This window comes from Aethina tumida, chromosome 7, assembly GCF_024364675.1.
Source record: "Aethina tumida isolate Nest 87 chromosome 7, icAetTumi1.1, whole genome shotgun sequence".
Taxonomy (NCBI): Eukaryota; Metazoa; Arthropoda; class Insecta; order Coleoptera; family Nitidulidae; genus Aethina; species Aethina tumida.
This window is the reverse complement of record NC_065441.1, coordinates 2,720,804-2,748,686: the sequence shown is the minus strand read 5'-3', so window position 1 is coordinate 2,748,686 and position 27,883 is coordinate 2,720,804. Positions and strand designations below refer to the sequence as shown.

General features: G+C 29.4%; 1 protein-coding gene across 3 annotated transcripts; it reads left to right on the top strand.

Annotated features, from left to right (window-relative positions):
* The first annotated feature begins 1,306 nt into the window (after window positions 1-1,306).
* On the top strand, window positions 1,307-27,749 carry LOC109603592 (arylalkylamine N-acetyltransferase 1-like). Of its 3 annotated transcripts, XM_049970053.1 has the most exons (5): window positions 1,307-1,447; window positions 1,771-1,857; window positions 25,777-25,993; window positions 26,052-26,337; window positions 26,988-27,749. In XM_049970053.1, exons 2-5 carry the CDS (start codon window positions 1,774-1,776, stop codon window positions 27,184-27,186), a joined length of 786 nt encoding a protein of 261 aa, XP_049826010.1. In that variant the 5' UTR covers window positions 1,307-1,447; window positions 1,771-1,773; the 3' UTR covers window positions 27,187-27,749. The 3 variants fall into 3 exon arrangements, with proteins under 3 accessions (XP_049826010.1, XP_049826011.1, XP_019875637.2); XM_049970054.1 differs by lacking the exons at window positions 1,307-1,447; window positions 1,771-1,857 and adding an exon at window positions 2,615-2,716; XM_020020078.2 differs by lacking the exons at window positions 1,307-1,447; window positions 1,771-1,857 and adding an exon at window positions 20,455-20,672.
* The last annotated feature ends 134 nt before the right edge of the window (window positions 27,750-27,883 follow it).

The window sequence follows — 27,883 nt, the reverse complement described above, 5'->3', positions numbered from 1 at the left end:
TAATTGATTGTGTTCGTGTATAATAAAAAATATAAAATTATGAACTGTTCCTGATTGGGAAGGATAATTTAATAAATACAACAACAGATACTTTTTAAAATGATAAATTTTATTGCCATAACTATTTTATTCAATGTGAACTGTAAAAATAATATTAATTTAGTAAAAATTAATATTTTCTTATTGTACTAAATGCTTTTTGTTGTACATTTATTTTTCTGAATTGAGCTGGACATAATGTTTCTAAATATGACATTGCTGTAAAGTTGGTTTAAATTTATATAATTTTTATGTCGAATCAATGCAATCCCACATATTTTCTGTAGAGTAGGTTTGATCATCACAATATGTGAAAGCAAATTGTTGTTTACTGTATCCCTGTACATAAGTCGGTCCAAGTGTCCTTCTATACGATGGAAGGGATCTATTGAATCTCCACTATGTTGGAGAGTGGGATTAACAAATGTTTTATGTAGAAGTAAGTAAGCTTTTCTTTACAGGTTTCTGGTCAAACAAACCTCCATCCACAAACCTTCTTTTGACAGCTCTTAAACTAGTCCCATTTCCTTTAGAATCCTTAAATTTAAGTTGATAAGAATGAATTACATTTTAACATTCGATTTTCTTTATAGTTTTTTGAATTCGCTGATTATATTTCATAGCTACAACTTATCCTGTTTCTTCAAATTTTTTATTGGTACAGGAAACGATTGAGTTATTTAGAAGCAGTCTTTCAACAATCTCTACTTATTTCTCTCGGACTTAGGAAGGCCGGATTATAATTTTTCTTACACTCCACCATATGGTTTAATTATGACATTATTAAATAATTATAATAAGCAAAATACAGTTGGTAAGTAATCAATGGTCTAATAGACTAAGAATAATATAAAACTTTAAAGAATAAAACTGACTACATGCATAGTAGGCAAAACAATGTCAGAAAAAAACAGTGAAGACTACATGTACCGTAATCTAATTCAAGTAGTAAACTCATATTTTTAATATATTTAAATAAGTTACTATAATTATGGCCACCACTATATGTACATATTCTGAACATGTAACAAATAAATATTTACATACTAATATAAATTAATTCAAAATAAATTGAGCAAATCAATAAACTACTTAATTGAATTAACATAAAACTTACATTAAAAAAAATTTTTAATGACTATAATTTAGTTTCAGTCGTATACATTATGTAAATGACTGAAAATCGGATCGATCGAGCGCCGATCAGACACAACGCCAATTCGATAGAAATACATAATTTATAAACAATTAGTTGGAATATTGAGTATGCGCAACAGTTGGGGTACAAGTGCGAATTCGGGTGTACCGTCCGTTGTTTAGTGGCCAAACCGATGCAGGATGCAAAACAGAAACTGAAAACACATTTCCGGCATCGCAACGCTTTGTTTCCGGTTACGAGCGACTCCAGGTAACCACTTTCAGATTATAATTTTTATTAATTGTGGGATTTTTGTAGGAAAACTAATTTGGTACTTCCTTTCAAAAGTCTCAGTTTTCTGTTTTACCACATTATCCTGATTTATTGTAATATTATAGGATAAAGTAATTAATATGTATCTCCTATTAATTTATTTAAATATAATCGATATTAATTACATATTTTCATTAGCATTGAATAATAGCAATAACAAATTTTCTAACTGTTTAATTTAATCTATTGTTCTTTTATGTGTTTTTCTACAAATAATTTACATATAATAATTTATTTAAAACAAAGTTGTTTTGTTTCAGCCAATGTTTCGAATGAATCATGATCCAGACCCTTCAAAATTCACTTACAACAATGTATTCAAACCGTTTTCGGACATTTACGAAAAAGTAAGTTAATAAAACCTCCCATTTTAGTTTAGTCCTAAAGTAAATGGCAATAAACATCATTTTCCTTTAACGCAATATCGATATTTGAAGTGGTGTTATTACGTTTTACGGCTTCCATTTAGCTTTTATTTTTCCAACGGAATAAAACCACTCTGAAACTCAATATTCTTATTGTTTTCGCTCTGCGCTTCGACTTTTATTAACTCTAATGCAACGTTATTTGTATTACGTGGAATTGCGAACTAAAGTATTTTTGTTTTACTATGAAAATATTCCTCTTTGTTCTCGAAACTAATTAAAGTTAAAAAAAAAAAAACTTCAATCCGAAGCTTATTTTCTCAGAAAATATGTTTTCCCTCAAATGTCACGAACAAATTTCCCAACCAATTTTACGAGATTGACGTGGCCAAATCGAATTACTTATATTAAATCATAATTTACTTATCAGACGCACCTAATGGATCCGCACTCGAACCACTTGAACTTTATCTCCGTGTAAATGAATTTATTTCAATTACATAAACAAGATACGAGGGGGGACAGATACGCACTGTTTCACACGTAATACACTTACAATTTTGCCCCTGTATTCAAATTATGAAAATACGGGAGCCCCATTTTTGCACAGGATGTATCAGTAAAGCGGGTCCATTAAACGAAATTGCTTTGTGTTGTGATCATCCATGAATTTATTCAAATTGCCAATTATTATTTATAATATATAAAAACATCGGCGATAACGCATTGTGCTCGAATAACATTAATGATAAGATAGTCATTATATACATTTAGAAATAGTCCATTCGGTTGATCACAGTTTGTGTCGACTCCATCCAAAGTCATCTTCAATATTCGCATTGTAAGTAATCTTTGTTAATAATAATAATAATAATAATAATAAATCAATCAATCGTAACTTTATTAGTTTTAATTGTTGAGGTGAATAATGTGCATTCGATACGTTTGATCTGTCGACTTACGTTAGTTAACCTTTTAGATAAGAAAATAATTAGTGTTGGACTAAATTCATTAATTTTTTTATGTAATTGTTTTTAAGTGCCCACGTTTTGGAAATAGTTAAACAAAGAAACTTTAGATAATTACAAAATATTTAAATGGTTTAGTGCAGACTAAACAAAATAGATAAGAAAAATTCAAATGTACGTCTGTTTTGGGACAATTTACTGTTTAAAATTGTTTAAAAAACTCTACGTTATAACTATTTTTATTTATTTGCCCACAAAGAAGATGATCAAATATTGCAACATTAAAAGGTAATTAGTTTTGTAATCAACTATAATAAATATGTCAATAATTTTATCTGAGCGATTATTAAACGAAACACTTATATGTTAAAGTGCATTATCATACCTCAATTAGTTCCACCTATTACAATACAGGTTGATTAATTTAAAATTGGCAAAACCTTGAAATTAACTTAGTGCTTCAGTTCATTATTCTTATCAAAAAAAAGTAATTTGAGCTTTGGTCAAGTTTAATTAAAGTCTGTCTGCAGTCTTTATTGTAATCGTTGTAGGAATTTTTGAACATAACCTACGCCAATACTTTTGAATGTAACCTTTTATTTTGCTAGAAAAAAAGTGCATTATAACCTCTCAAATGTAATTTACAATTTATTTTTGATGATTGGTAGTGTTTATTAGAAATATGGTAGAAAAAATTGATTATGCTAAACTTACGGATATATACAGGTTTGTTCTTAAGCATTTTATCATTTTAATTTTTTTCTTAATATTGACCACGTGTCTTATATGTTAAGCTTGTTATTAGCTTCGAGGCAACACACCTCTTTATAACATTGATGTAATATTAAATTATTACTATAATTATATAAATATTTTTATCTTGATCCCATTTCAAGTTTAGAGTAGAGGCGCAAACTACATTTCGATAACTATAATTATTACAGAAACTTTTACGTTGTAAGTACGTCAGAATCTTGAAAGATAAAAATTAAAGAGATAAGTATACAAAAAAGCTTCGATGCTATTTATAATAGCCTTAAACATATGACATTTATACTGAGTTAGAAATATTTATTAATTAGTGTTGTATCATTAATTACAAAAAGGTAAATTATACATAAAGAATTAAAGTAGACATTTTACAACATTCTTATCTTTGCCTTTTCTTGCTAGATACACTACTGAGTAATTAAATGAATTTATCATTTAATCATAAATTCACAATGGAAATTTTTAAATGTACAATTCCTCCTTTATCGCATTTTTGTTATTATTTTAATTATTTTGTTTTACTTAAATTATATGTTTTTTCAACAAATTCTCTCATGGACAAGACGGAAAAAACACATTAGTCAGGCAACTTTTCACGATTTTTTCATTTGCAACCTTCGCAGCCAATTTAAAATTTATAAATTCATCACACAAAGGTGTATAGACATACGGACCAATCGTATGATCAAATGTGGAGGAGTGGTCACCATATTCATGTAGTTTTTTTTATTCTACTTGTTTGTGACATTAATTAAACACCATGTGCGTTTTTATTAAGCGATCCGGGAAGTTGGGATCTGGTTCAATTGATGAAACAATACAAATTTTGTTTTTCACGCCAACAACAATTATTAAAATATTTTTTTATTATTTATTACAGTTAATTTAATGGATTAAAAAATTTGACCCTGGAATTTTATTAAAAAAATATATATATAAATTTAAAGAATTTATGTTTTATATATTTTTATATAATCTATAAAACTCTAAGCAAAAAAAGAAAATTAAATCAAAAAACCTATTATATTTGTTAAATATAAAAATGTCTAAAATATATATGAAATTAAAATATATATTAAAACTATAGATTTTTTAAAAATATATCAAATTTTAATTATTTATTGAATAAATATATAAACATAAAATTAAAAAGTAAAAAATAACTACGAATGCAACACATAAATCTTGAAAATTTTAATTAAAATATATAAAAAATTTATAAAAGCTGAAAACTGAGAATAAATCGCTAATTAACATACAGTATCTAAAAATGTATTATTTCAAAATAAATTTACTTTATTTATTTAAAGGATTAAAAGAAAAATAGAGTAAACCCTAAAATATATTAATAATTTTAATCCAAAAATTCTCTTCAAGTACTTAAAATTGTAATCTAAAATTTATATTATTTTAAATTATCTAACTAAATTTATAAAAAAATAGAATTTTACAAATTTGACTTGCTTAAAACTAAAAAGAAAAGTTTAAGGAATAAACCCGTAAAATATATTAAAATAGGGGAAATCTATTCCATTTTACAAATTTAAAAATATACATCTAACATTTCAAAAATAAAGAACTATACAAATTCACTTTACGCTTTACATTTTTACTTAATTATTTAAATTGAAGAAATTTATTATAGTTCACAAATCCAAAAATATCCATTTATAATTACAAAAATAAAGAAGTTCACGTTTTTACTTAATTATTCAATATTTAAAAGGAAAAACTATAAAATGTAATTTAAAAATTACTATGTATATGAATTAAAAAGAAGGTAATATAAAAATGGTAAAATATATAGAATTATATTTATTAGTTTCGAGTGATACTTTCCTTAATATTAAGAACGATGTTTACTTCCTTGGTAACGTTAGAGCCGAGACGAAATCGAGATGTATGTTTTTCTAATCGAATGAACAATAATAAAATGGAATTCCTCCCAGTTAAACAAGGGCGTACCTTGAAACATTACAATATTACAAGCGATATGCGATTCGCCGTCAACGGATCTCTGTCGCCAAGCGAAATCGACACGTTCCACCAACTAGAAACACGATCCGGACTCATTTCAACTTTCATCAAGGTCCTTTTCCATCAACTCCTCCACCACATTAACAATTCAAATCGATTCCGTGTAATTTAACCAATCGAACCTGAAAAAAAAGGGGTACGTTTCCAATTAAGACGTGTCTCCGTTCGAAATGAATCCTTTGTAAAGTTGTGGCGTTGCCCCGGGCGACTTAATGGCCTTTGTCGGATTGCGCTCCATCGATTCACCGTTTCGCTCTGCCATTTTCCCCAACCCTCAGCCCCCAATTAGACACTGCAACGAGTGTTGGGGCAGTCGTTTAATTGTACTGTCCACCATTAATTCAATTAGGTGTCGAGCTAAGGTTAACGTGACAAAAAAGGCCGGACCCTAGACGCAAAAAACATATTCTAACGAGAACAACCCGAACAGTTCATCTGTATTACACGTTACAACCTTGAGGGATTCGCAACCCAAGCATTTCTGACCGGAGGCTAAAATCCTTCAACTTAACCCAGTCGCTTTTTTCCCCTTTACTTTTTAAACTACTTTTTTCCGTTCAGCAGTAGCAGCAACCGTATCGATTGTCGGTCTAGTTTTTAATGAGTATCGGTTTTTCCAGTTAAACATACTTGAGATAATATTTTCGTTTGTTCGATTTCTTACGAAAGCCACACGTTCATCATAATCATTACTGCTCGAACCAATTTGTGACGAAATAGAAGTGTATAAGATTAAAATGATGAGACTGAAATTCGATATTCGAGCCAAAAAGTGTTCGCTCTCATCAAATTCCATCCCGGAGGATTATATCAGACACCGAAAGTGGGACATACGTCCGTCGTAGAAATCCTTGACTCCCACGGCCTCCAATGCATATCCGATTACGTTTTTTCTGATAATTTTGTCAACATCAAAAGTCACTACGACGGTTATTTTGTTTTTCTTCGTACACGACAATAACATAAACAAAACAATTCAATTTCAATGCCAAAATGGCAATTAATAAAATTACGTACGAGTAACTTCGTTTACCTTTTTTCCAGGCGTAAGTAATTGCAAACGAGTTGAAATGTTGGGAAAAATGCAAACAGGTTTAATAATCTCTCGACTAGTTTGAAGAGCGATGGAATTCCTGCAGATATTCCTGCTGTAATATTTCCTACCCCATAAACTACTTATTAATTTTTTTCCTCCAAGCACATATAATTATTAAAAGTGTTTTTTGGTGAATTACCTTTCGCAATCGACGACAATTTTCAGTCAATTAAAGTAATTTACTGTAAAAAATTGAACATTGAACTTGCTTGGTCTTTTACAAGGACACGTAAGTTGTTTGTACCAGCAAAATATTACCTATAAAAATTAGAATACTAATTTTAATTGATTCTAAGTACATAAAATATATTCTTTTATTAAAATAAATTATTACACTGATTACATATAAAACATGAATATTTATAATATTTTTATATTGTATAATATATATTTTACATATCTTTTATATGTTTCATTTCATATTTTCTTTCATACTTTTTTATGAATTTTTTGAATTTTTTTATAGCTTCCCAAATTTTGATCAGCTATTTTAAAAACTCTTTGAATATAGAGATCTATAATGTCCTTCTGAATTTTTTATTTTGTTTTTTGACATAGGTTTTATAATAATTTTATATAGACTTCATATTTTTTATATTTATCAAAAAAAAAACTTTGATGTATTTTGTAAATTATTTATGTTATTTTGTTTTGTATATTTAATGGAGTCTTTATTATTTTTTTATTATATTGTTTAATAAATTTAGAGATTTCTTATAGATTTAATCATTTGTTGTTTATAGATTTTAAATATTTCTTTCATATTTCATATATTGTATAATCTTTTTATACAGATTTTACAAAATTTGTGATTTTTTTATATTTACAGCTGTTTAATATATATTTATGTAAAGTTGTGTAGATAACACTCAATATTTAAATGTTATATCGTCATTAATTTTATTTCAACAATTAATAAATTGTAAGTAGTTACTTATAAAATCTCCAAACAAATATATTATAATCTCGAGAATAAAACAATTTTTTCAAAATTCAAACTTGAGAGGCTGAATTTTTTTCAGGAGTAACTTCTTAAAAACACTTTGTATATAAATAATGTCCTTCATAATTTTTAATTTAGATTTTTGGCATAGTTTTCTAATACTTATATACAGACTCTACATATTTTTTATATTGATTAAAATATATTATGTATTTTGTAAATTATTTATATTATTTTGTTTTATATATATGAATTTCTTGAGTTCTTTATCAATTTTTTAGATCATTTTTATATTATTTTATAAATTTAGAGATGTTTCATCGTTTTTTGTATATAGATTTTAAATATTTCTTTCATATTTCGTAGATTTTACAATATTTTCATTAGATTTTACAAAATTTTTATACATTTTATGAATTTTTTTATAGATATACCGTATCAAAAATGATGAACGTGTCTACTCGCATATTGAGACGGAACATCAATACCCCTTTGTAAACAAAAAGGAAAGATATACATGCAATTATGTGGGCGGGCCGAACTGACTGGAGGGGATCATTTGGTTTTGCTGCGTTTAGCATGCGGTTCGTCTCCGCAGACGAGTCGGTGTCTTTGAACACATTATTTAATTATTTTTAGTTTTTTTTACTTATGCATTTATTTATTCAATTTAATTTTTGGGATACATTTTTATTTTGAAAAAAGTAGTTTATTTTGAGAATACTTATTTTTGTTTTTGATATACCCCCAAAAAATATTTCATTTTACAGATTGAAAATTATACAAAGTTACGGAATTTAAATGGAGCATCCGAAGAACTCGAACTACATCCCTACGCATACGGAGAGTTACTAAATGCATTCGCAAAGATTAATTTACATTGTGCGCCGGCGCGCACCAGCACGGCGCATTGTCTCTGAGAGTAGGGATTCTTACTACCGGGCAAAACTTTACTCTCTTTGTCGTGCATCCATCTCTTACAACATCCAGACACGGAGAGCATTTTTCGTACTGTATAGTTATTATTACATATTTATATGAATTTGAATAGATAATACTAAATATTTAAATTTTATTTCATCATTAATCTGATTACAACAATTAATAAATTAATAAATACATGTAAGTAGTTATTTCTAAAATCTCTAAGCAAATATATTATAAATACTGAAGAAATTTCAGAAAAAAAATATTTAGATTTTCCTCATATTTTAAAGACACTATGTATTCAATGTCCTTCGTAATTTTTTATTTAGAATTTTGTCACAGGTTTATTTATTAAAAATTTGTATGTAGTTTGTAAATTATTGATATTAATTTGTTTTGTATATTTTATCGGATTTCTTGAATTATTTATAAATTTTTTTGTTAACATATGTATAGATAACAACTACGTATATAAATTTTACTTCGTCATTAATCTTATTACAACAATTACTAAATGAGTAAGCACTTGTAAGTAAGTATTAATTTCCAAAGTGTCTATGCAAATATATTATAGATAATTAATTAAATGGCTACGCACTGTTATAAATATTAATTAGTAATTCATTTGTTCATTTGAATTTTAAATGAAAAATTATAATCGAGTAAAGGCAATAATTACCATTCATTGTGTGTATATATTGTTTTTCTCTTCATTTAAATCATGTTTAAATATAAACCGAAGTAAGTCCTTGTTGCTGTCGTGGTTGTTATTGAAAAATTGGCAATTTTTTAAAATAATTAAAGCAAACAAACAGTGGTTGGTTAGATTTTAGAATTTGATAAACTTGAAACATTTAACCTTCCAAACAGTCTAGATAAGAAAACAATGTTTTCACTGCCCCGCATAAAAAATCGTATCATTGACCAACCTTCTTTTCCACATCCGTATGTGGAGCACACATTCTCCATTGTATCCAGCGATTGGATCTGTCAATTAGCTGGTCACTAGATACACGAGCAGGAAAAAGAAAAAGGGATCAATGCTGATGGTTGATGGTTTTACGATTTGCCGGACGTTCACTGCTTAAGAAACAAGGTGAAGGATAATGTAATTGTCGTTACAAATTGAAAACAAAACGGAACGTTCGAGATTCCCTAAAAACCTGTCGAGATTCTCGTGCGTCACACATGTGACATAAACAATAATCATTTGTAATCAAAAGGAAAGATTCGAGTTGCAGAACAGCAGTTATTTTCCGTTATACAAAACAATCTAACAAACAAATATGTGGTTTTCTCGGAAATCACACCTAATCAAAAACTCCGAAATGCCTTAAATTAAGTTAAATTATTAATATTATAATTATAGTGTTTTATAGTCGGCGACCCGTTACTTTCAACCTTTCATTGAGTGGTAAATAATCTGATTCATTAAAAACTACACTTACTCACCATTTATGGTTTTAACATTTCGTATAAATTTCCACCGTTTGCTAAAGTTTATTAAACCTTGATTTCAAAATCAAATTTATGTTTTATACGGGAAGGATGTCAACTTATCAACTTAATCACTTCCTGAACAACGGCGGCATCATCTTTTAAATCGCACGTGTGTGACGAATAACATACAGAATATGATTATTAAAAAAAGAGCAGATAATTGTTTGACGACTTCAATGTCACAACCGCAGATTTAACTACCACATTTAAATGTGCGGTTTTTCACAGAATCCAATACACTGTTGTGCAGTGGCAAGCATCAATTATTTAGTTTCACTTTTTCAGTTTTCTTGTGCGAAATGATTAAATGAAATTTTAAAATTTTAATTGTATCGCTTTCGAGAAATCCCCCGATTCGGAAAGGAAAGAACGCAGGGGAATGACGGTGTCCGAGTCTCGGCGTGATACGAGAAACTGGGTCCATAAAATTATATCGGGCGGGAATTTAATATGTATAATTAAGTTTCGTAATAAATTCATGTATGCTAAACTATTTGATTATCGACCGTGTTTTGCATAATCGTCGGAAAATTCGACAAAACGTCACTTTGGACCGTAATATACCGGAATTCGCGTCAATTTACCGGTTTTCATTGATTTAATCGAAATAATTATGCTTGTTTGGACGCGTTATTCGAGTTAGCCGTTAATTAATTGAGTTGCAAGTTTGTACGACAGATATCTGATACATAATACACGGAAATTTATAAACTTTAATCGTTTAAAATAATTTTGACACTGATTTAGGGAGTTTATAGCTTTTTTTCAGATCTTACAATTTTTTAGCAGAGGATTTTACAGATTTTATATATTTTCAGCATTTGTAGGATGTTTTATATAAAATTATACATAATTAATAAGTGATTTTTGTTGATTTTTCATAGATTATAGTAGAATAAATAAATTAATTTTGTAATGTTTTACCTAATTTTATACATATAGTTTTTTGTGTATTTTATCATTTTTATATATAATAATTGGTATGTATTTTATAGACCTTTTATGTTTTTGATTATTTTTGTATATTTAAAAAAAAATATGTAAATTACAGGTGTTTTTAGAATTTTTTATAGTTTTTATTATATTTTTATAAAGATTTTACAGAAATTTTAATGGATTTTATAGATTTATTGAATTCTATTTAATTTTATAATTTATTATTATATGTTACTTATTTATTTAATTTACCTCATTTATAACTTTTTATATTAATTACAGATGTTTTATGTATTTTTATAGATTTTATAGATTTCATCAATTCTTCATCAATTTTGTGTTATTTTTATATTTTTAATAAACTTAATGTGTTTCATAGATAGATTCTTAGATTTTATAGATTTCACATATTTTTGAATTTTTTATATATTTACATTTATTTGTTGTAAATTTATTTTTCATTTTCTTAGATATTACTGATATATATTTATTTTCCTTTTTCTTATACTTTTCTTAGTATTTTTATGTATTTTGTAATTTTTTTTTCAATTAATTACATATTTCGGATATTCTTCTCATATTTCATGTATATTTTGGATATTACTCTTTTATTTCATAGATTTTATAATATTTTTATGAAGATTTATATTTATTTCTTATAAACTTTTCTTAGGTATTACCTACCTTTTCTATACCTTTCTTAGTATTCTTGTGTATTTTCTAATTTTTTAATTAATTACATATGTTTTTGTGTGTTTTTTAATCTATGAAATATAAGAGGAATGTCCAAAATAAACAATATATCAAAGACATGATGGAAAACACAATCATTTTTTGATATATTGTATATTTTGGACATTCCTCTTATATTTCATAGATGTTATAATATTTTATATAGATTTTACATATTTTTCATTTTCATATATTATCTACAAGTATTTTACAGACATTTTCAAAGTTTTTGATAATTTGTGTGTATTCTGTAATTATATATATATTTTTTATAAATTTATTGAATTCTTATTCAATTTTAAGGTTTATTTTTTATTATTTGATAAATTTATTTATGTCTAACAATATCCTGATATAGATTTTTGATGTTTCTCTTATATTTCAGAGATTTTAAAATATGTTTATACATATTTTATAGATTTTTTAGTTTTTAATAATTTTTTACAGATTTATGGTTATTTATGTTATTTTAAATTTCTGTATATTAAAATGATTTTTTTATATAGATTACAAATGTTTCTGTATATTTTTTATATATGATAGATTAGCGACTGTTAATCTGTCTTTTTAGTTTGATTAAAACACTAAATTCACAATAATACGCTTTATTACAACAAACGTAGTTTAACCCTCGACATCTAAAGCTTGACTGCTCGGTTCTTTCTTAAGAACTGCCCCGATTATTAAATGTAAACAAATACTTCAGATTTGCTTATGAAACAAAACTAGTCTAAATAGATGTGAGCACGTCGCATCGGTCCATCGGTGAAGGTGATGACGTAAGCTAACACGGCCTTCCTGACATGTGGGGCGTCCTCGCACCTTCCGCAGTTTTGCAAAGATTCACCTGACACCGGTAATCTGTAAACATTATAACAGCAGTACAAGCTCAAAATATATTCGAAGAACTAAGCCTAAACCTCATATCATTTAACAAAATAGACTGTTATGCGGCACAGTTAACAATCACTAGAAGCTCAGAGGCGGCTCAACCATCAACAGGTCTGTTACACCCATGACTCTCAAGTGCTATCAAAAGATACCATATTCTAGCCAGGAGCTCAGAGGCGGTTCAACCACTACCAGGTCTATTACCCGCTTGTCTCACAGACCCAGAACACAACAATCTAAGCCTGCAGAGCAGGGACCTTAAAAATAGCCTGCCGAGCAGGGACCTTTAAACATAGCCTGCAAAGTAGGGACCTTAAACATAGCCTGCAAAGTAGGGACCTCAAACATAGCCTGCGACGCAGGGACCTTAAAAATAGCCTGCCGAGCAGGGACCTTAATCATAGCCTACTAAGCAGGGACCTTTACATATAGCCTGATACACAGGGACCTTAAACAGCCTACTATGCAGGGACCTTTACACACATTCACACATCAATCTTATTAAATAAATCTATATCCATCATACCTTATAGAATTTCTGTATCTGGCCAGGTTCGTAACTGTTCATGTGCCGCTATTGTAGTTCTACCTCGGCTGCCAATCCTTCGGAGAGCATACCTCTCATTAGGTAAACAATGCGTTACCTCAAAGGGTCCGTGATACTTTGGTTTCAATTTTCCTCCATTCGACAGCTGACTATTTTCAACAACAACTTTATCACCAACAGCGTATGGTATTGCCGGCACTCTTTTCTTATTAAAGTTTGTAATTGTTCTACTGGTTACTTCGCACACGCGACTGTGAGCTTGTTGTCTAAGTATTTCAGCGTCCACATCACTTGTCTGTATTGGCACACCATTTAACAGTTCGTTAGTTGCTCTCAGACGTCGATTTTCACCAAACATTAATATCCACGGCGCGAATCCTGTCGATTTGTTCACAGTTACATTAAAATCGTCCTCAATATCAGGTAGCACTTTTGTCCATTTATTTTCGTCTTTTTCATTCAACACAGCACGCATCGCATTAAACAAACTTCTCATAACGCGTTCCACTTGTCCATTACCTCTAGGAACTCCTGTTGCAATTAGGTGTAGCTCAACAGAGTTATCATTGAGAAATTCTCGAAATTTACTCGCTACAAATGCTGTTCCCCGATCAGCTATTATTCGTTTTGGTCGACCCAATTCCATAAATAATGCATCTAATGCCTTTATAGTACATTCGGCATTTTTTTTGTCTAATAGGACAAAATCGCACAAATTTAGTAAAAGCGTCTATAACCACTAAAATTTGAGTGCATTTATTAGATTTGACCAAAGGTCCGGCATGGTCAATATGCCACGTATCCATTTTACTTGAAGGTTTCGTTTTCTGTTGACACAATCCACTCCGTTTTCCAGTAAAAGATTTACCCAACACACACGATCTACAATTTGCAACATATTTGCGTACTGTTTTACCCATGCGTGGCCATATTAAGTCCTCACGTAATTTCATTAACATTTTATCAGCACCAATATGAGACGAGTTATCATGATACAGTTTCATTATCTCTAGTCGAGCTGCTACAGGTACAAAACAACGTTCGCGACCATCATTTGAACATTGTAAAAACACTAAATTGTCTTTCACTATATATCCCGTCTCATGATGCGTTTTGTTTATTATTGTCTGACAAAACACATCCTCTGATTGATATTCACAAATTGTCTTTGGTTTGTTAGCAATAATTCGTGCTGCTAAAATTCGTTTTGTCGGAGATGCTGTATTTCGACTTAAATAGTCGACATGTGCCATTTTATGTCCTGGTCTATATTCTATATCAAAATTAAAGTCCTGCAATTTTATCCACCATCTTGCAACGCGGGGGTGTAGTTCCTTTTTGAGTGCTGTAGCCCTTACTGAATTACAGTCTGTATAGATTGTAAACTTTATACCATACAGATATGTGCGAAAATACTGAGTGGCTATGGCCACTATCGCTAGAGTTTCCAAATCATAAGAATGATATCGCGATTCACAATCAGTTGAAGCACATTATTTAAGTCTTTTTGCATAAGTATGGCACCCAATCCAAGCGAACTCGCGTCTGTATGTAGTTCGGTAGTCAGTTCCGGATCAAAAATGTTCAAAATCGGATAAGAAGTCAATCGTTTCACTAAATCCAATCGCACATTTTCACATTCACTTGTCCACTCAAAAGTTTTTCCCTTACGTAACAGTGCAGATATCGGTGCTGTCAAAGTTGCAAAGTTTTTCACGAAACGTCTAAAGTATCCAGCCAGTCCTAATAATTGACGAACACCTTTTACATCTTTAGGAGCTGATGTTTGAGCGAGCGCGTCAACTTTTCGCGAACTAGGTTTTACCGTACCGTTTTCGATCACAACACCCAAATATTCCACAGATGTTTGGAAAAAGTTACATTTTTTTATGTTTAAAACAAATCCGGCCTTCGAAAGGGCGTCAATGACCTTTCTTAAGTTCACATCATCAACGTAAACAAACGCAATATCGTCTTTAAGTGGTCCAAGGGCTTTATCGATGGCACTTTGATAACACGATGGGGAGTTTATAAAACCAAACGGCATTCGATTGTACTCGTAAAGTCCATCTGGTGTCACAAAAGCAGTTATATGTTTTGAATTCTCTTCTATTTCAACTTGGTGAAATCCCGATTTCATATCAAGAGTACAAAAATATACAGCTTTGGCAAGGGCGTCAATCTGATCTTGTATCCGTGGTAGAGGATAATTATTACGTAATACTTTTTTATTTACGTCTCGATAATCTACACATAATCTTGTGTCTCCGTTTTTCTTTTTGACAAGGACTATTGGGCTTGCATAAGGAGATTCACTTTGTCGTATTATTCCACTCTCAATTTGTTCTTTTATTATTTGTTTCACTTGTAATCTTTCGCCATATGACAAATGACGGGGTTTATAGGCCACTGGCTGTAGATCACGTAATGTTATTCTTAACTTGTTTGTTGTTACTGCGGCCGGTGTTTGACTTATTCCATTTTGGATTATTGTTTTTATTTCCTTAATAACCCACTCGTCCAGTCCTGACAAATTTAAGTCATTTTCTTCAAACGCGTATATAGCACAAATTCGTTGCCTATCACTATTATCATATACAATGTCTACACTGTTTGCATTAAATTCAATTTTAATACCTGGTCGTTTTAAAACATCAAGTCCAATTAAAGCGTCAACATCACATCCCGGAATTGATCCATCTGGCACAATTAGAAAATCAATTTCTAATGTCATGGTTGGTGTACACATCACAACACTACTGCGACCCAGAGGCTTCATAACACAATTTCCTACACCAGACAGTATTTGGCAATCCGGTTGAATTTGCAAGTCTAAGGCTTTCGCTATTTTTTCGTGAAGTATTGAGATATCTGCACCTGTGTCTACTAAGTATGATATTGAACTGATCATGGAATTGTTAGTGACCCTAGCTGATGGAAATGAACGGATAAAACGAGTGTTTTTTGCCAGGAGCACTCGTTTTGATGCCTCATGTCATTGTTTTTTACTATAGCATGTATCTTCTGAATGGCCATTCATTCTACAGATGTTACAAAACTTATTTGCTGAGGTGTTGTTGCCAGACGAAAAATTTCTTTGATGTACTCCAGAAGGACCCGGCTGTACCTTTTCCGACATATTCTGTACTTTTTCCGCATTTTTGCAATCCACTGCTTTATGTCCATAGCGTTGACATCTTCTGCAGTTTCCTTGAAACGAACGCTGATCACGAAAGCTATACGGTCGTTTTCGTGACAATTCACGCTCTCGCACACCAGCGTTCAATTTATTCGCATCACAGGTAGCCAACAGTTTTAATAGTTCAGAATCACATGTAGGAGCTAGCAAGGAGATTCGATTTTTCACTTCTGTGTTTTGAATATCGTATTCAACAAGACTTAACACAACATTCCATGGAAAGTCTGAATAAAATCTTCTAATTGCTGTTAATTTGGCGTTACCGTATTCTACTAGTGAATCAAAACTTGAACTCTTAATTGCTAAACAATTTCTGATACGAGTAGCAGGAGTACCTAACTCAGGAAACGCAATTTCAAAATCTCGTCGAAAAGAAGCCCAATCTCTAATAATAGGTTTCCAATGTTGATAAAAGCGTGCTGCACGTCCTCGTAAAGCATGACCAGCTTTTAAAACAATAAGAGTATCGGATATTTCCAGCTCCTGTTGGATCCTAGTAACATCATCCATCCACTCAACCATAGTAAACGGTGTATCATCTGGGTCAAAACTTGCAAGTCGAAACTGCGCCGCCGCGGCACTTACACCTTCTGATACTGAAGCGGAAACAGGTTGCGTCTGCGCAGTCACCCTCAATGTTGCTTGAGTAGTTTGGGCGTTGGCCATTGTCGACAAAATTTCCATGATTTGTTTTTGGAAACTGTTGTTATTTTCTTGCTGCATTTTAAATAACAACGCCATATTATTGTCCGTCTCCGATACACTTTCGGTAATGTTCACAACGTTCGGACTCACTGCGCGGTCGCGTTTTTCACTATTGTCTGCCATTGTTCGTTCACAAAGAAACACAAAAAAAAAAATTTATTTTTTTTAGGTCCTTTCTTCCGGAAATAATTCACGAGAAGATATCCCACTTCTGATGATAGATTAGCGACTGTTAATCTGTCTTTTTAGTTTGATTAAAACACTAAATTCACAATAATACGCTTTATTACAACAAACGTAGTTTAACCCTCGACATCTAAAGCTTGACTGCTCGGTTCTTTCTTAAGAACTGCCCCGATTATTAAATGTAAACAAATACTTCAGATTTGCTTATGAAACAAAACTAGTCTAAATAGATGTGAGCACGTCGCATCGGTCCATCGGTGAAGGTGATGACGTAAGCTAACATATATTTATAGATTTATAAAAATTGTTTATCAGTTTTATAGTTTATTTTTATATTATTGAATATATTTAGATATTTATTATTATTTTTTAGATATTTCACCAATATTTCATAGATTTTATAATATTTTTATACAAATTTTACATATTTTTTAAATATTTTATGAATTTTTTAAATAATAGTATTACAGTTATTTCCTGTAGAGTCTACAGTGGTAGACTAATGAAATTTTCTTTCATATGCATTTCTGATATATATTTAACAAATTTTTTATATTTTTAAATATTTTTTTGTACATTTTATAATTTTTTGTGGACTTTATAACAGTTATCTCTCTAGATTAATGTAAATTATAATTATTTAAGTAGGTTTTAGAAATCTTTTATGTATATTGTTAATTCTTAGTTTTTTAGTAACTAGTTAGTAACAATCATTAATTGTTAAAATGATCTCATCATGAATGGACGAATTACAAGAAATACTATAAACTGAACTACGATTTTTTCAATAACACTGAGTCACGTTCCAAAACTCAATTCGTGATTTGTAATTTCAAGAAGTGTTTACTACTAAACGTTTGGAAAGCGTAATAAGTTCAACTACAAAAAACAGACAACAGTTAATTAACTATTCTGTGCGTAATTCTAGACCGAAAATATCAACAATTAACGAATTCATAACTTCGCAATTAACATTTTAAACGTTTTGCAAAATTATGTTGTGCAATTTTTTTCAATTAGAAGTAGCAAATCGAAACGCTGATTGCATAACGGTATACCGCCCAGGGGCACATTTATATTTGCATGTTTCCAATCGGTCCAATCGATTGTGGTTTGGCAGTAAAAAAATTGTTTGCACAAACTGACATTCGGATAATTTTCAATCATAGTTTGTGTGCATAAAATGAAACCGATCAACAAACAACACATTGAATGAGTTACAAATTTCATAAATATTCATTGACGCAACCATCAATTTATTTATTTAATTTAAATTCGGAAGTAGAGGCATTTGGAAAATCCTGTTTTACAATAAGCAACTTCGGTTCAAGAACAACATAAATTCAAATGAGTTATCGATTGGATAGAGCAACAATTTATTATTAATGAGCCCTTTGGATACAAACACTAAATGGTGTGGGTTTATTTTTTTCTTCAAGTCTGTTGTGTGGTTCATTCAAATGTCTGAACAGGTAGATCCTTAAAATTGATGTTAGCTTCACTATTTTGTGTTTTTTTTTTTTCACTTTTATACCTCAGTTTGAATTTGAATTTTATTATTTATATTGTTTCATTGTTTTAAAATTGACACTTTTGGAATTTTACTTAGTCATTTAATTTTATGTCAGTTTTTTCAACAATAAGAATTATAATTAATATAGTTGGTTATTTATGTAAATTTTTATAGATTTTCAGAATTGATGAATTTTGGAATTTCCAGAAAAAAATTAATTTGGATATTTTATATAAAAAATATATCCATTATATTTCTGATTTCAATCAATCTATAAACCTCAACTAATATATTTTATATTATTAATTAGTTTAATTATTACTTAATTTTGTAAATTTTAGACACTAAATAAAATGTGTGACAAATTTAAATGTAATTTTCAAAATGTAAAGTCTATTAAATCTAGAATGTGTATAAAGTTAATTGATTATTTGTGCTGAGACAAAATGATGTGACGAATCAAAACATTTTAAAAATAAAATAAATATATAAATCTACAAAATTAGGTTAAAATAAATATATAAATCTTACAAAATTCATAAATTTGTAACATGCATAATCAGCACCCGTAAATTTCAGTTATTTCATTTTATTTTAATAATTAAATTAATAATTCGTTGTTGTGTAAATTTAAATTTATGTATTATAAATTTCAGTTATTATTTGTATTGATGAATTGAATAATTTTTGACACAAAAAGGACATTCTAATAAATAAAATACCTTAACAAATCTATAAAACTATTAACATATAAAAATAGACTATAAAATCAATAAATCTGAGCTATTTCAAGTTTAATAATTAGATTAATAATTAGTTAATTGGCTCATTGTATTGATGAATTGAAAAATTGTTGGGTCAAAATTATTTGAAATATTTTTTAAATAAATTAAACTGATAAATTTAAAAAATCTAGTAAGTTTATACATGTCTAATATATAAATGGAATCTACAAAATGTACCAAATCTATAAGACCTATAAATCCATTCCAGTTTATTTTAATAGTTATACTAATAATAAGTCATATGGGTAAATTTTAGACACTATTTTAACAGATAAAGTAAAGTAAATTCTGATTAATTAAAAAAATTCTAGAATTGAATTCAATTAAGTACTTATTATTCTAGATAAAATAAATTGATGAAATGTAAAAAAATCTATAAGATATACAATATGTATATTAAAAATTTAAATAATCTCAACAATCTAACAATGTTTATTTGTGTAAATTTTAGATATTTTTAATTTATAAATTAAATAACTTCGTAAACAAAATTTAATTATAATAGGGGTATTATGAATAAAATAAATCCATAAAAACTATAAAATCAATCGAATCTATCAAATATATAGTTTATAAAATGTATAACATGTAAAATAAAAAAATAATAAAAAAAAGTTGATTAGTAGTCTGAAATAAAATGAAGAAAACTCCATAATCATATTAGTTTCATGAAACCATTAAGTCTGGATATAATCGACAATTTCCCCAGTAAATCCGGAACAAATCTTCTATTTTTCGGAAACCGCGACGAGAAAAATGGCCGGAGAAAACATGAGCGTGCGTGCGACTCGAATCGCTCGTATAAAAGATTTCGGCACCGCCGATTCGTCAAACAGACGCGGCTCGAACGTCGAACGCGAATCGTTGTGTACGCCCGTACGGTTTGTGCTTGTTTTCGCATTGTGAAGGTTTCCGGTATTTTTATTTTCCAAAAAATTTTTTCCGAATACCCAGACACTTTTTCCGGTGGAAAAATGGCCGTCCGCATGCCGCCCAAGTTCATCATTCCGGAGAAGTTCTCCGAGAAGTTCGAGAAGTTGAGCTTCAGCAGCGACTATGAGGTACCACACATTTCGATTGGCTTTGCTTTGGAATTTTATTGTCCGACAATAAAAGTTCTAAATTCGTTTGCTCTGAGCGTGATCAAAAGTCAACATGACCGAAAAACGACATTCCTTAAATATTTGCTAATTGTTCAATCACTCAAATTTGGGTAATTAGGAAAGGTGTCATTAATGTTATTAATTTTTATAAATTATTCAGTTTTTTCAATATCCATAACAAATAGCAACTAAATATATTCATTAAATTAAAAATAAAAAGTTTAATTAAAGTAATTAAGTTAGTAGGTGACAAAAATAATGTTTATTTCAACAACAAATTTTGTTTACAAAATTGAAAATATTTTTAAATTTGACGTGATGGAGTCACTGTTAATGAATAAAGGAAAATATTCCGTGGTTATTTATTAAATTACGGTAACCCAAAGTAAATTTGTTTAGTTCTAAAGTTCAATACCTTGAAAATTTATACTAATTGGATTTGGTTCAACATTAACAAAACCTTTTTTTTGTTTATTTATTTATGTAATATTATAAAAAAAACACTAAAAATATTAACTACAGGAAGACCTGGCATTTTAATAAATGCAAATGGACAACCATAAAAGTTCATCGCTTTTAAAAACCATGTTTATTAAACTAATAGTTGCAATAATTTATTCTATGTTTTGTAAATTTATGTAAATTTTGATGATTATTAACGTCAAATTTAATAAAAATTTGTTATTCAATCAATTACCTTTTATACAATTACTTTCTGTGAAATTAATAATTTTTCTAGTGTATTTTACATACGTAAACGTTGACGTAATATCAATTAAAAAATAATATTTATTGTTTTGTTGAATTGTTCAATGAACTAAACTAACTAATAAATCATTCGCCCAATTGTTTATAACCCACAATCGATATTTACGCGATTTAAAAGTTATGTAACAACAATATTAAGATTGCAGACAGTGATTTTGGACAACAGGTGTGTTTTGCATATGTTGCAAAAGTTTTCATTTAAAATAAATCTCGCAATCAGATTTATTTACTCAAATCGAACGTATAAATATTTTTGAATCGTTACTCATTTCCTGCGCCACATGTTTTAATTTATTTATTAAACCACATGTTATTTTATATTTTATCCAAATAACAAACAAGATAATCGAATTACCATCCACACGCTAATTCACACATTCCTGACCAAAATTCGTCCTTATTCGGGGGAAACTGTTGACCCCGTTTTTGCACCCCCGTTTCGCTGAGGGGGGGCAATAATACCACGTGGTAACCGACAATTTATTGTCCATTCTTTGAAGCGTTATCGATTCGTTGTCTCGGCACTATTCAAGGACCCCGATAATTGTTCTAAGGACTATGAATTATGGATCGGTGCCAAGGATTTGCGGTCCGCGAAAATTTCTCGCGCGCGAAAATCTGGCACTTATACATCTTCACGAATATCTGATTTTAATTATGCATTCGTGTGTGTTGGGTTTTCCGCGTAAACAATAAGTCTTACCCGGTTTTTAGAACATGTGAAACGGGTGCCGAAACTTTCATCGATGATTTTCGCGTTCGAAAAAGCGGTGAGAATTGTAAAATTAATGTTTGAATTCACATTTATGGTTAGATCTAATATATATGCATATGTAATTGTAGTAGTAAACATTTGCTCAAGGATTTTGTGACCGTGCATAAATAATTATTAGTTGAGAACAATTTTAGATGTATTATTACATAATTCAACGATTATGTCATTTTATTAATTATCTTTATGGAAATGACATCAAAAATAGTGTAATTTACTTACTATTACTTTATAACAATGACTGTTATTTTAAAAAAGACTACTAATCTATTTTCTGGATATTATATTCAATTAAAATTTATGAAAATGTTACATAATAATAAAAAGTTTAAAATTTGGCGAATGCGAGATTTTACCAAATTTCCTGAATAAATAAAATAATACCACGGTTTAAACTAATCAAATAAAATTGTAAATAATATTAAAATACAGTCGTCCAACTTACCAAGAAAAAAATGGTCAAATGGCAGTTGTTGGCCAAGTGTAGGATAACCTGTATAAATAGAATGAATCTACGAAATTTTACTAATATACTGAAAAATGTTTAAGACAAAATGATTGAAACATTATATAAATAAAATCAATAAAGCTTATTAAATCCATAAATTTTTAACATGTATAAATAGAATAGAATTTCAGTGGTTATTTGTACTGGAAAATTAAAATTTTTGAGTCAAAATGATTTGTAACATAACTATAAATAAAATAAATTCATAAATCTACAAAATCTATCAAATTTATAAATTTAATAGAATACAAATAATCTCCTGAGTCTATAAAACCTATAAATCTGAGTTGTTTCATTTGACTGTAATAATTAGATTAATAATAACTTAATTGTGTAAATTTCAGTGATTATTTGTACGGATAAATTGAAATTTTCAAAGTACAAAGTCAAAATGATTTGAGACATTCTATAAATGAAATAAATTCTACAAAGTCTATAAAATTTATAAATTTAATAGAATATGTGACATGTATAAATAGTCTCTACTAAAAAATCTACAAAGTCTATAAAATTATAAAATATAAAAAATAATAATTAGACTAATAATTAATTAATTATGTAAATTTCAGTGGTTATTTGTACTGATAAATTTAAACATTTTTGAGTCGAAATAATTTGAGATATTCTACAAATGAAAAAAAAAAATTCATAAATCTAAAAAATTTATAAAATTAATAGAATATGTCACATGTATAAATAAACTACGAAATTAATATGTATAAATAAATTCTTCGTAATCTACAGAGTCTGTAAAATCTAAATAATTAAATTAATTATGTACTTTTTGGGAACCAAATAATTTGAGACATCTTATAAATAAAATAAATTTATAAATCTACAACACTATAAAGTTTATAAGGTCCATAAAATGTGTGACTTGTGTACGAAATCCGTATTTCTCTAATCTACCAATTAAGATATTTGATTATATATCTTGAGAGCATTTGCCATTATCGTATCTTAAAATAAAATAGTGGTAAAGATAAAGCTATTTAACTTCAAATTAGACGAAACTATAAACTTGATTTTGTAAGGTGTTTTTATTATCTTCCATGTTCACATCTTTCTGGGATTTTTCAAAAAATATACGATATTTTAAAGTTTCACTTAAATGTAGTGCCTGAACACAGACAGTTATCAAAATTCATCGAACAATTAACTAACAAAATTAAGTATTCCTTCCAAAAATTCGTCTTATCGAAGGTGTTACTCATAATTCCCACTCATGAGTTATCAAAACTTAAAGATATCGAAGTTCGATTGTTATAAAATACTAATAGGATCTATTTAATCAGTTAATATTTTATTTTATATTCTTAATTTATTAATTTTTACACTATACACAAATCAAATCTATTTTAATTTTATGCAAATACTTTTTATTGTACCATTTAGTATTTTTTGCACCGTCCATAATTTACCATTAATACCATTGATTTATAAACATAAAACATGACATTAAACAACAAATCAATCGTTTCAATAAATTTAAATTGCGTACACAATTAAAATGTCAGCAAAAAATTAATGTTACACCTTTTTCTTGCATACGAATTACTTATTTATTAGCAATTTTCTTCATAAACATTACTTTATTGTTCCGTTCCACTAATTGAACAGATTTTTGTCTTTAAAATTTTCTCTTTAACATGCAAATTAGTTTTATTATAAACGAAAACACCAATACTTAACAGTTACGCACTTTCAAAACAATTTACGAAATTTTCTCCTTTATTAAATAAGTGTTGTTTCTTAATTGGAAAATGTGTAATAACATAATTAAAACGGCAATTAATGGTTAATATAACACTGAAAATTAAACACTCAATTAAACAGCAGTGGTTTTATGTTGAGAATTATAATAACAACTATAGTTAATTAACCTGTCAATAATTCAATTAATTTTATGTGTACAATTAAATAACAATAAATTTGTGAGAAAACCTCTTCAAAGCGTTGCATAGATTATAATATAGGGGATATTGCGAGAGCATAATTAAATTCCTGCAGGATTGTTATCATACATTCCCTGCTTACCCGAATCTAATTACTAACGTGATGATTAATTTTAAAATGCACGAAGTTATAAACGGGTTTCTGAACTTTTTGCTTCGAAGCAGATTTACTATGGAGTTTGGAATATTGAGCAGCTCATTTATTTTTTTTTTATTATAATTAGTTTCGAGATTGTTCGAAAATTGTATATAAAAGCTGTTGAAAATGTAATTTAAAAACATCCAATAACCTGTAGTTTAACTTATGATACAATTTAAAATCCATTTCGATTTATCAATGGGTTTGGCAAAGAAAATTTGGTTTCATTGTTTATTTACATTTTTAACACTATCGAATTTCTTAACACAAACTTCAAACTTATTTTCAAATCGCTTTAGTAAAAACACTTTTAGCAAGTAACAAAATAAACATCTGGCTTCCTGCCATATTAGAAAAAGTCTTTAAAGATTATTTACGTGTTAGATGCGACTGGTTTTATAAGTCTTTAATCGCTAAAACACGTGCTTGACCCCAACACGTCATGAATTTCAATATTTTACTCCATTGTTACTATAATACTATTGTTATGTTTAAAATTTATGACAAATATGTAGCCAGAAAGACATAAATTATCACTTACATGTGTGTCTGCGAAGATTTATTTAATTAAATTTTGATGAATAAAATCAACATAAAGTTTCGAATTATTTGCTTTGCTTTGTTGACTTAATGACGTACCCAATTTGTATTTGAAGTGTACTTTAAAATTAGAAAATGCATTAATTAATTAATAAATTTAAGACCCAAGTTGTACTTAAACATTAATCAAGTAACAACAACCGATAAATTCTCGTTTGACGCCCTTGGTCTTGATTCCGGATTTTCATTGCCAATAACCTTCCGTCGCACCTTGATATTGCGGACCGTTTAAAATTCGGTCTCGCCGCTTTTTCCCAATCGGTGTCAATAACTTGTTCGAACAATGATCCTTTTCAATTCGTAAATATGATTTGTTTCAGTCGGCTGACAGCATGTCGATTCCTTCGACTCCCTCAACACCTTGCAGCCCTCTGGCAGATCTGTTCGACATCGAAGTGATCACCGAGAAGGATCGCGATGACGTCCTGCAATTCCTGCAAACGTTCTTCTTCAAGGATGAACCTTTGAACTCGGCAATTGGTCTCATTACCGATGAGAATCCCCGTTGTCTCGATCTCGAGACCTACTCCTTGAAAGGTAGCAAAGAATTAAACAATTTATACAACAAATCTTATATTAACTATGATCTGTTTAGAGTTGAACAATGGGTTGAATTTGAAAGCTGTTATGGATGGTAAACTTATCGGCGTGTGCCTGAACGGCATGTTGCACCGAGGCTTCGTCGACGACATCGACATCAACGAGAAAGTCGACGATCCGAAGTTTACCAAGATCGTGAGACTGTTGAACTTCGTCGCCAAAGATTCGGACGTGTTCCAGCACTTCCCGGACTGTGATAAAGCCATGTACGTGAAAATCCTCTCGGTGGACACGTCGCTGAGGGGAAAGGGCATCGCAAAGGATTTCCTAGCCAGGACCAGGTACAGTCTGCGCTTTCATCTTTGCAGCTATTAGTGCAATTAGATCATGCACCGTCAAAGGTTTCCGTCCAAAATGCTTTTGACGCCTAATTAAAACTTTTACGTGAACGTGATTTATTTTCGTAGAGATCGTAAAAAATATTTATGCTTTGGAACGGGTCCAATGCGAAAACGTTCACGTTAATTAATTTTCCAATTCAATTCAACTTGTCTCGATGATAGGGGCGAATCCATTTTCCAATTGAAGGGAAAAAACCCGAAGAAAATTAATCTTAGAGACCGTAAACGAGAAAATCCAGGACCTTGACCCGGCTGGATAAAAATCTACGTCGATTTACTCTTTTTCCTTTCGTTTTACGTTCGGCAATTTTCTGCGGCTTTCATATACACATGTTCATAAATATGTATTGTATGGAAATGTGACGATTAAACCGAAGAAACTCGTCGCCCGGTTAATTAAAATAGATATTTCAGTTAACTGGAAAACTATCAAACATGTTTCAAACGAACACATGTAAACACATAAATTAAAATTTATCAACACGTTTTCGAATTATAAATACGAACAAAAAATCGCACGCACAAATTTACGTCAGTGAATTTCTCTGCAACATTTTATGTAACTAATTTTAATTAAACGATGTTTTTAGGGATATGGCCAGGGAGAATGGCTGCGGTTTCATGACGGTGGATTGCAGCAGTCACTTCACTGCCATGGCGTTGAAGAAGTTAAACTTCAACAAAGTCTACAGCATGGATTACGCCGACTACAAAGTGGACGGCGAGGTTGTTTTCAATCCTGCGAGTCCGCACAAAGCTATCACCGTTTACACCCAAAGGATCCAGTAAAAATTATATAATTTATTTGTTTTCATTCTTGCCATATAGATTATATGTATATTTTAGGTTTACGCACAATATTTCTTTTTGTTTTTTTTTTTTTTAATTTCGTTAATTTTTGTTTACTATTTTACTGTCGTAAAGATGTGATTGAATATACAGGTATTATTACGAAAAGCGTATTGATATAAGATAGTTCAAATTTATATTAGGGAAATGATATAAAATGTTTTATACTACATTGTGAAAAAATGTTACTACAACATTGATTAATGATTATGTTCATTTTAGAACATACGCTGTATTTTACGTGTGCCAAAAAATCTAAAGTTTTGATGATTTCGCATGCATGTTATAAATAAATGTTATTGTAGAGGTAAATGTTTACAAATACATTTTGCGTAACGAACAAGGATTTTAAATTCAACGAATGCAAAACGATTTCGGTTCCTCCAATTAGCAGTTTCTACGTGACCGTTTCAAGAATGTTAATACTCGTGTTTACATTCGTTTATTTCATGTGTATTATCTATAAATATTTACATGATAAATAAATATATATACAAATGGAATTTGTGTCTTATTACTGCTTTGAACAACAATTCACAAAATGTTCGTCGGTAAATGTGTTATTCAATCTTTAACAGTAGTAAATTTTAATGCGGTAACAAGGAAGTGAATTTAGAAAGGAGGAAAATATTCAACA

What these genes read in the sequence shown, in the direction of transcription:
- LOC109603592 (XM_020020078.2), top strand. Translation starts at nt 20,586, where the DNA reads ATGGCCGTCCGCATGCCGCCCAAGTTCATCATTCCGGAGAAGTTCTCC. An exon ending in CGAGACCTACTCCTTGAAAG is followed by an intron (nt 25,994 to 26,051) that starts GTAGCAAAGAAT and finishes TGATCTGTTTAG; the next exon opens with AGTTGAACAATGGGTTGAAT. An exon ending in GATTTCCTAGCCAGGACCAG is followed by an intron (nt 26,338 to 26,987) that starts GTACAGTCTGCG and finishes CGATGTTTTTAG; the next exon opens with GGATATGGCCAGGGAGAATG.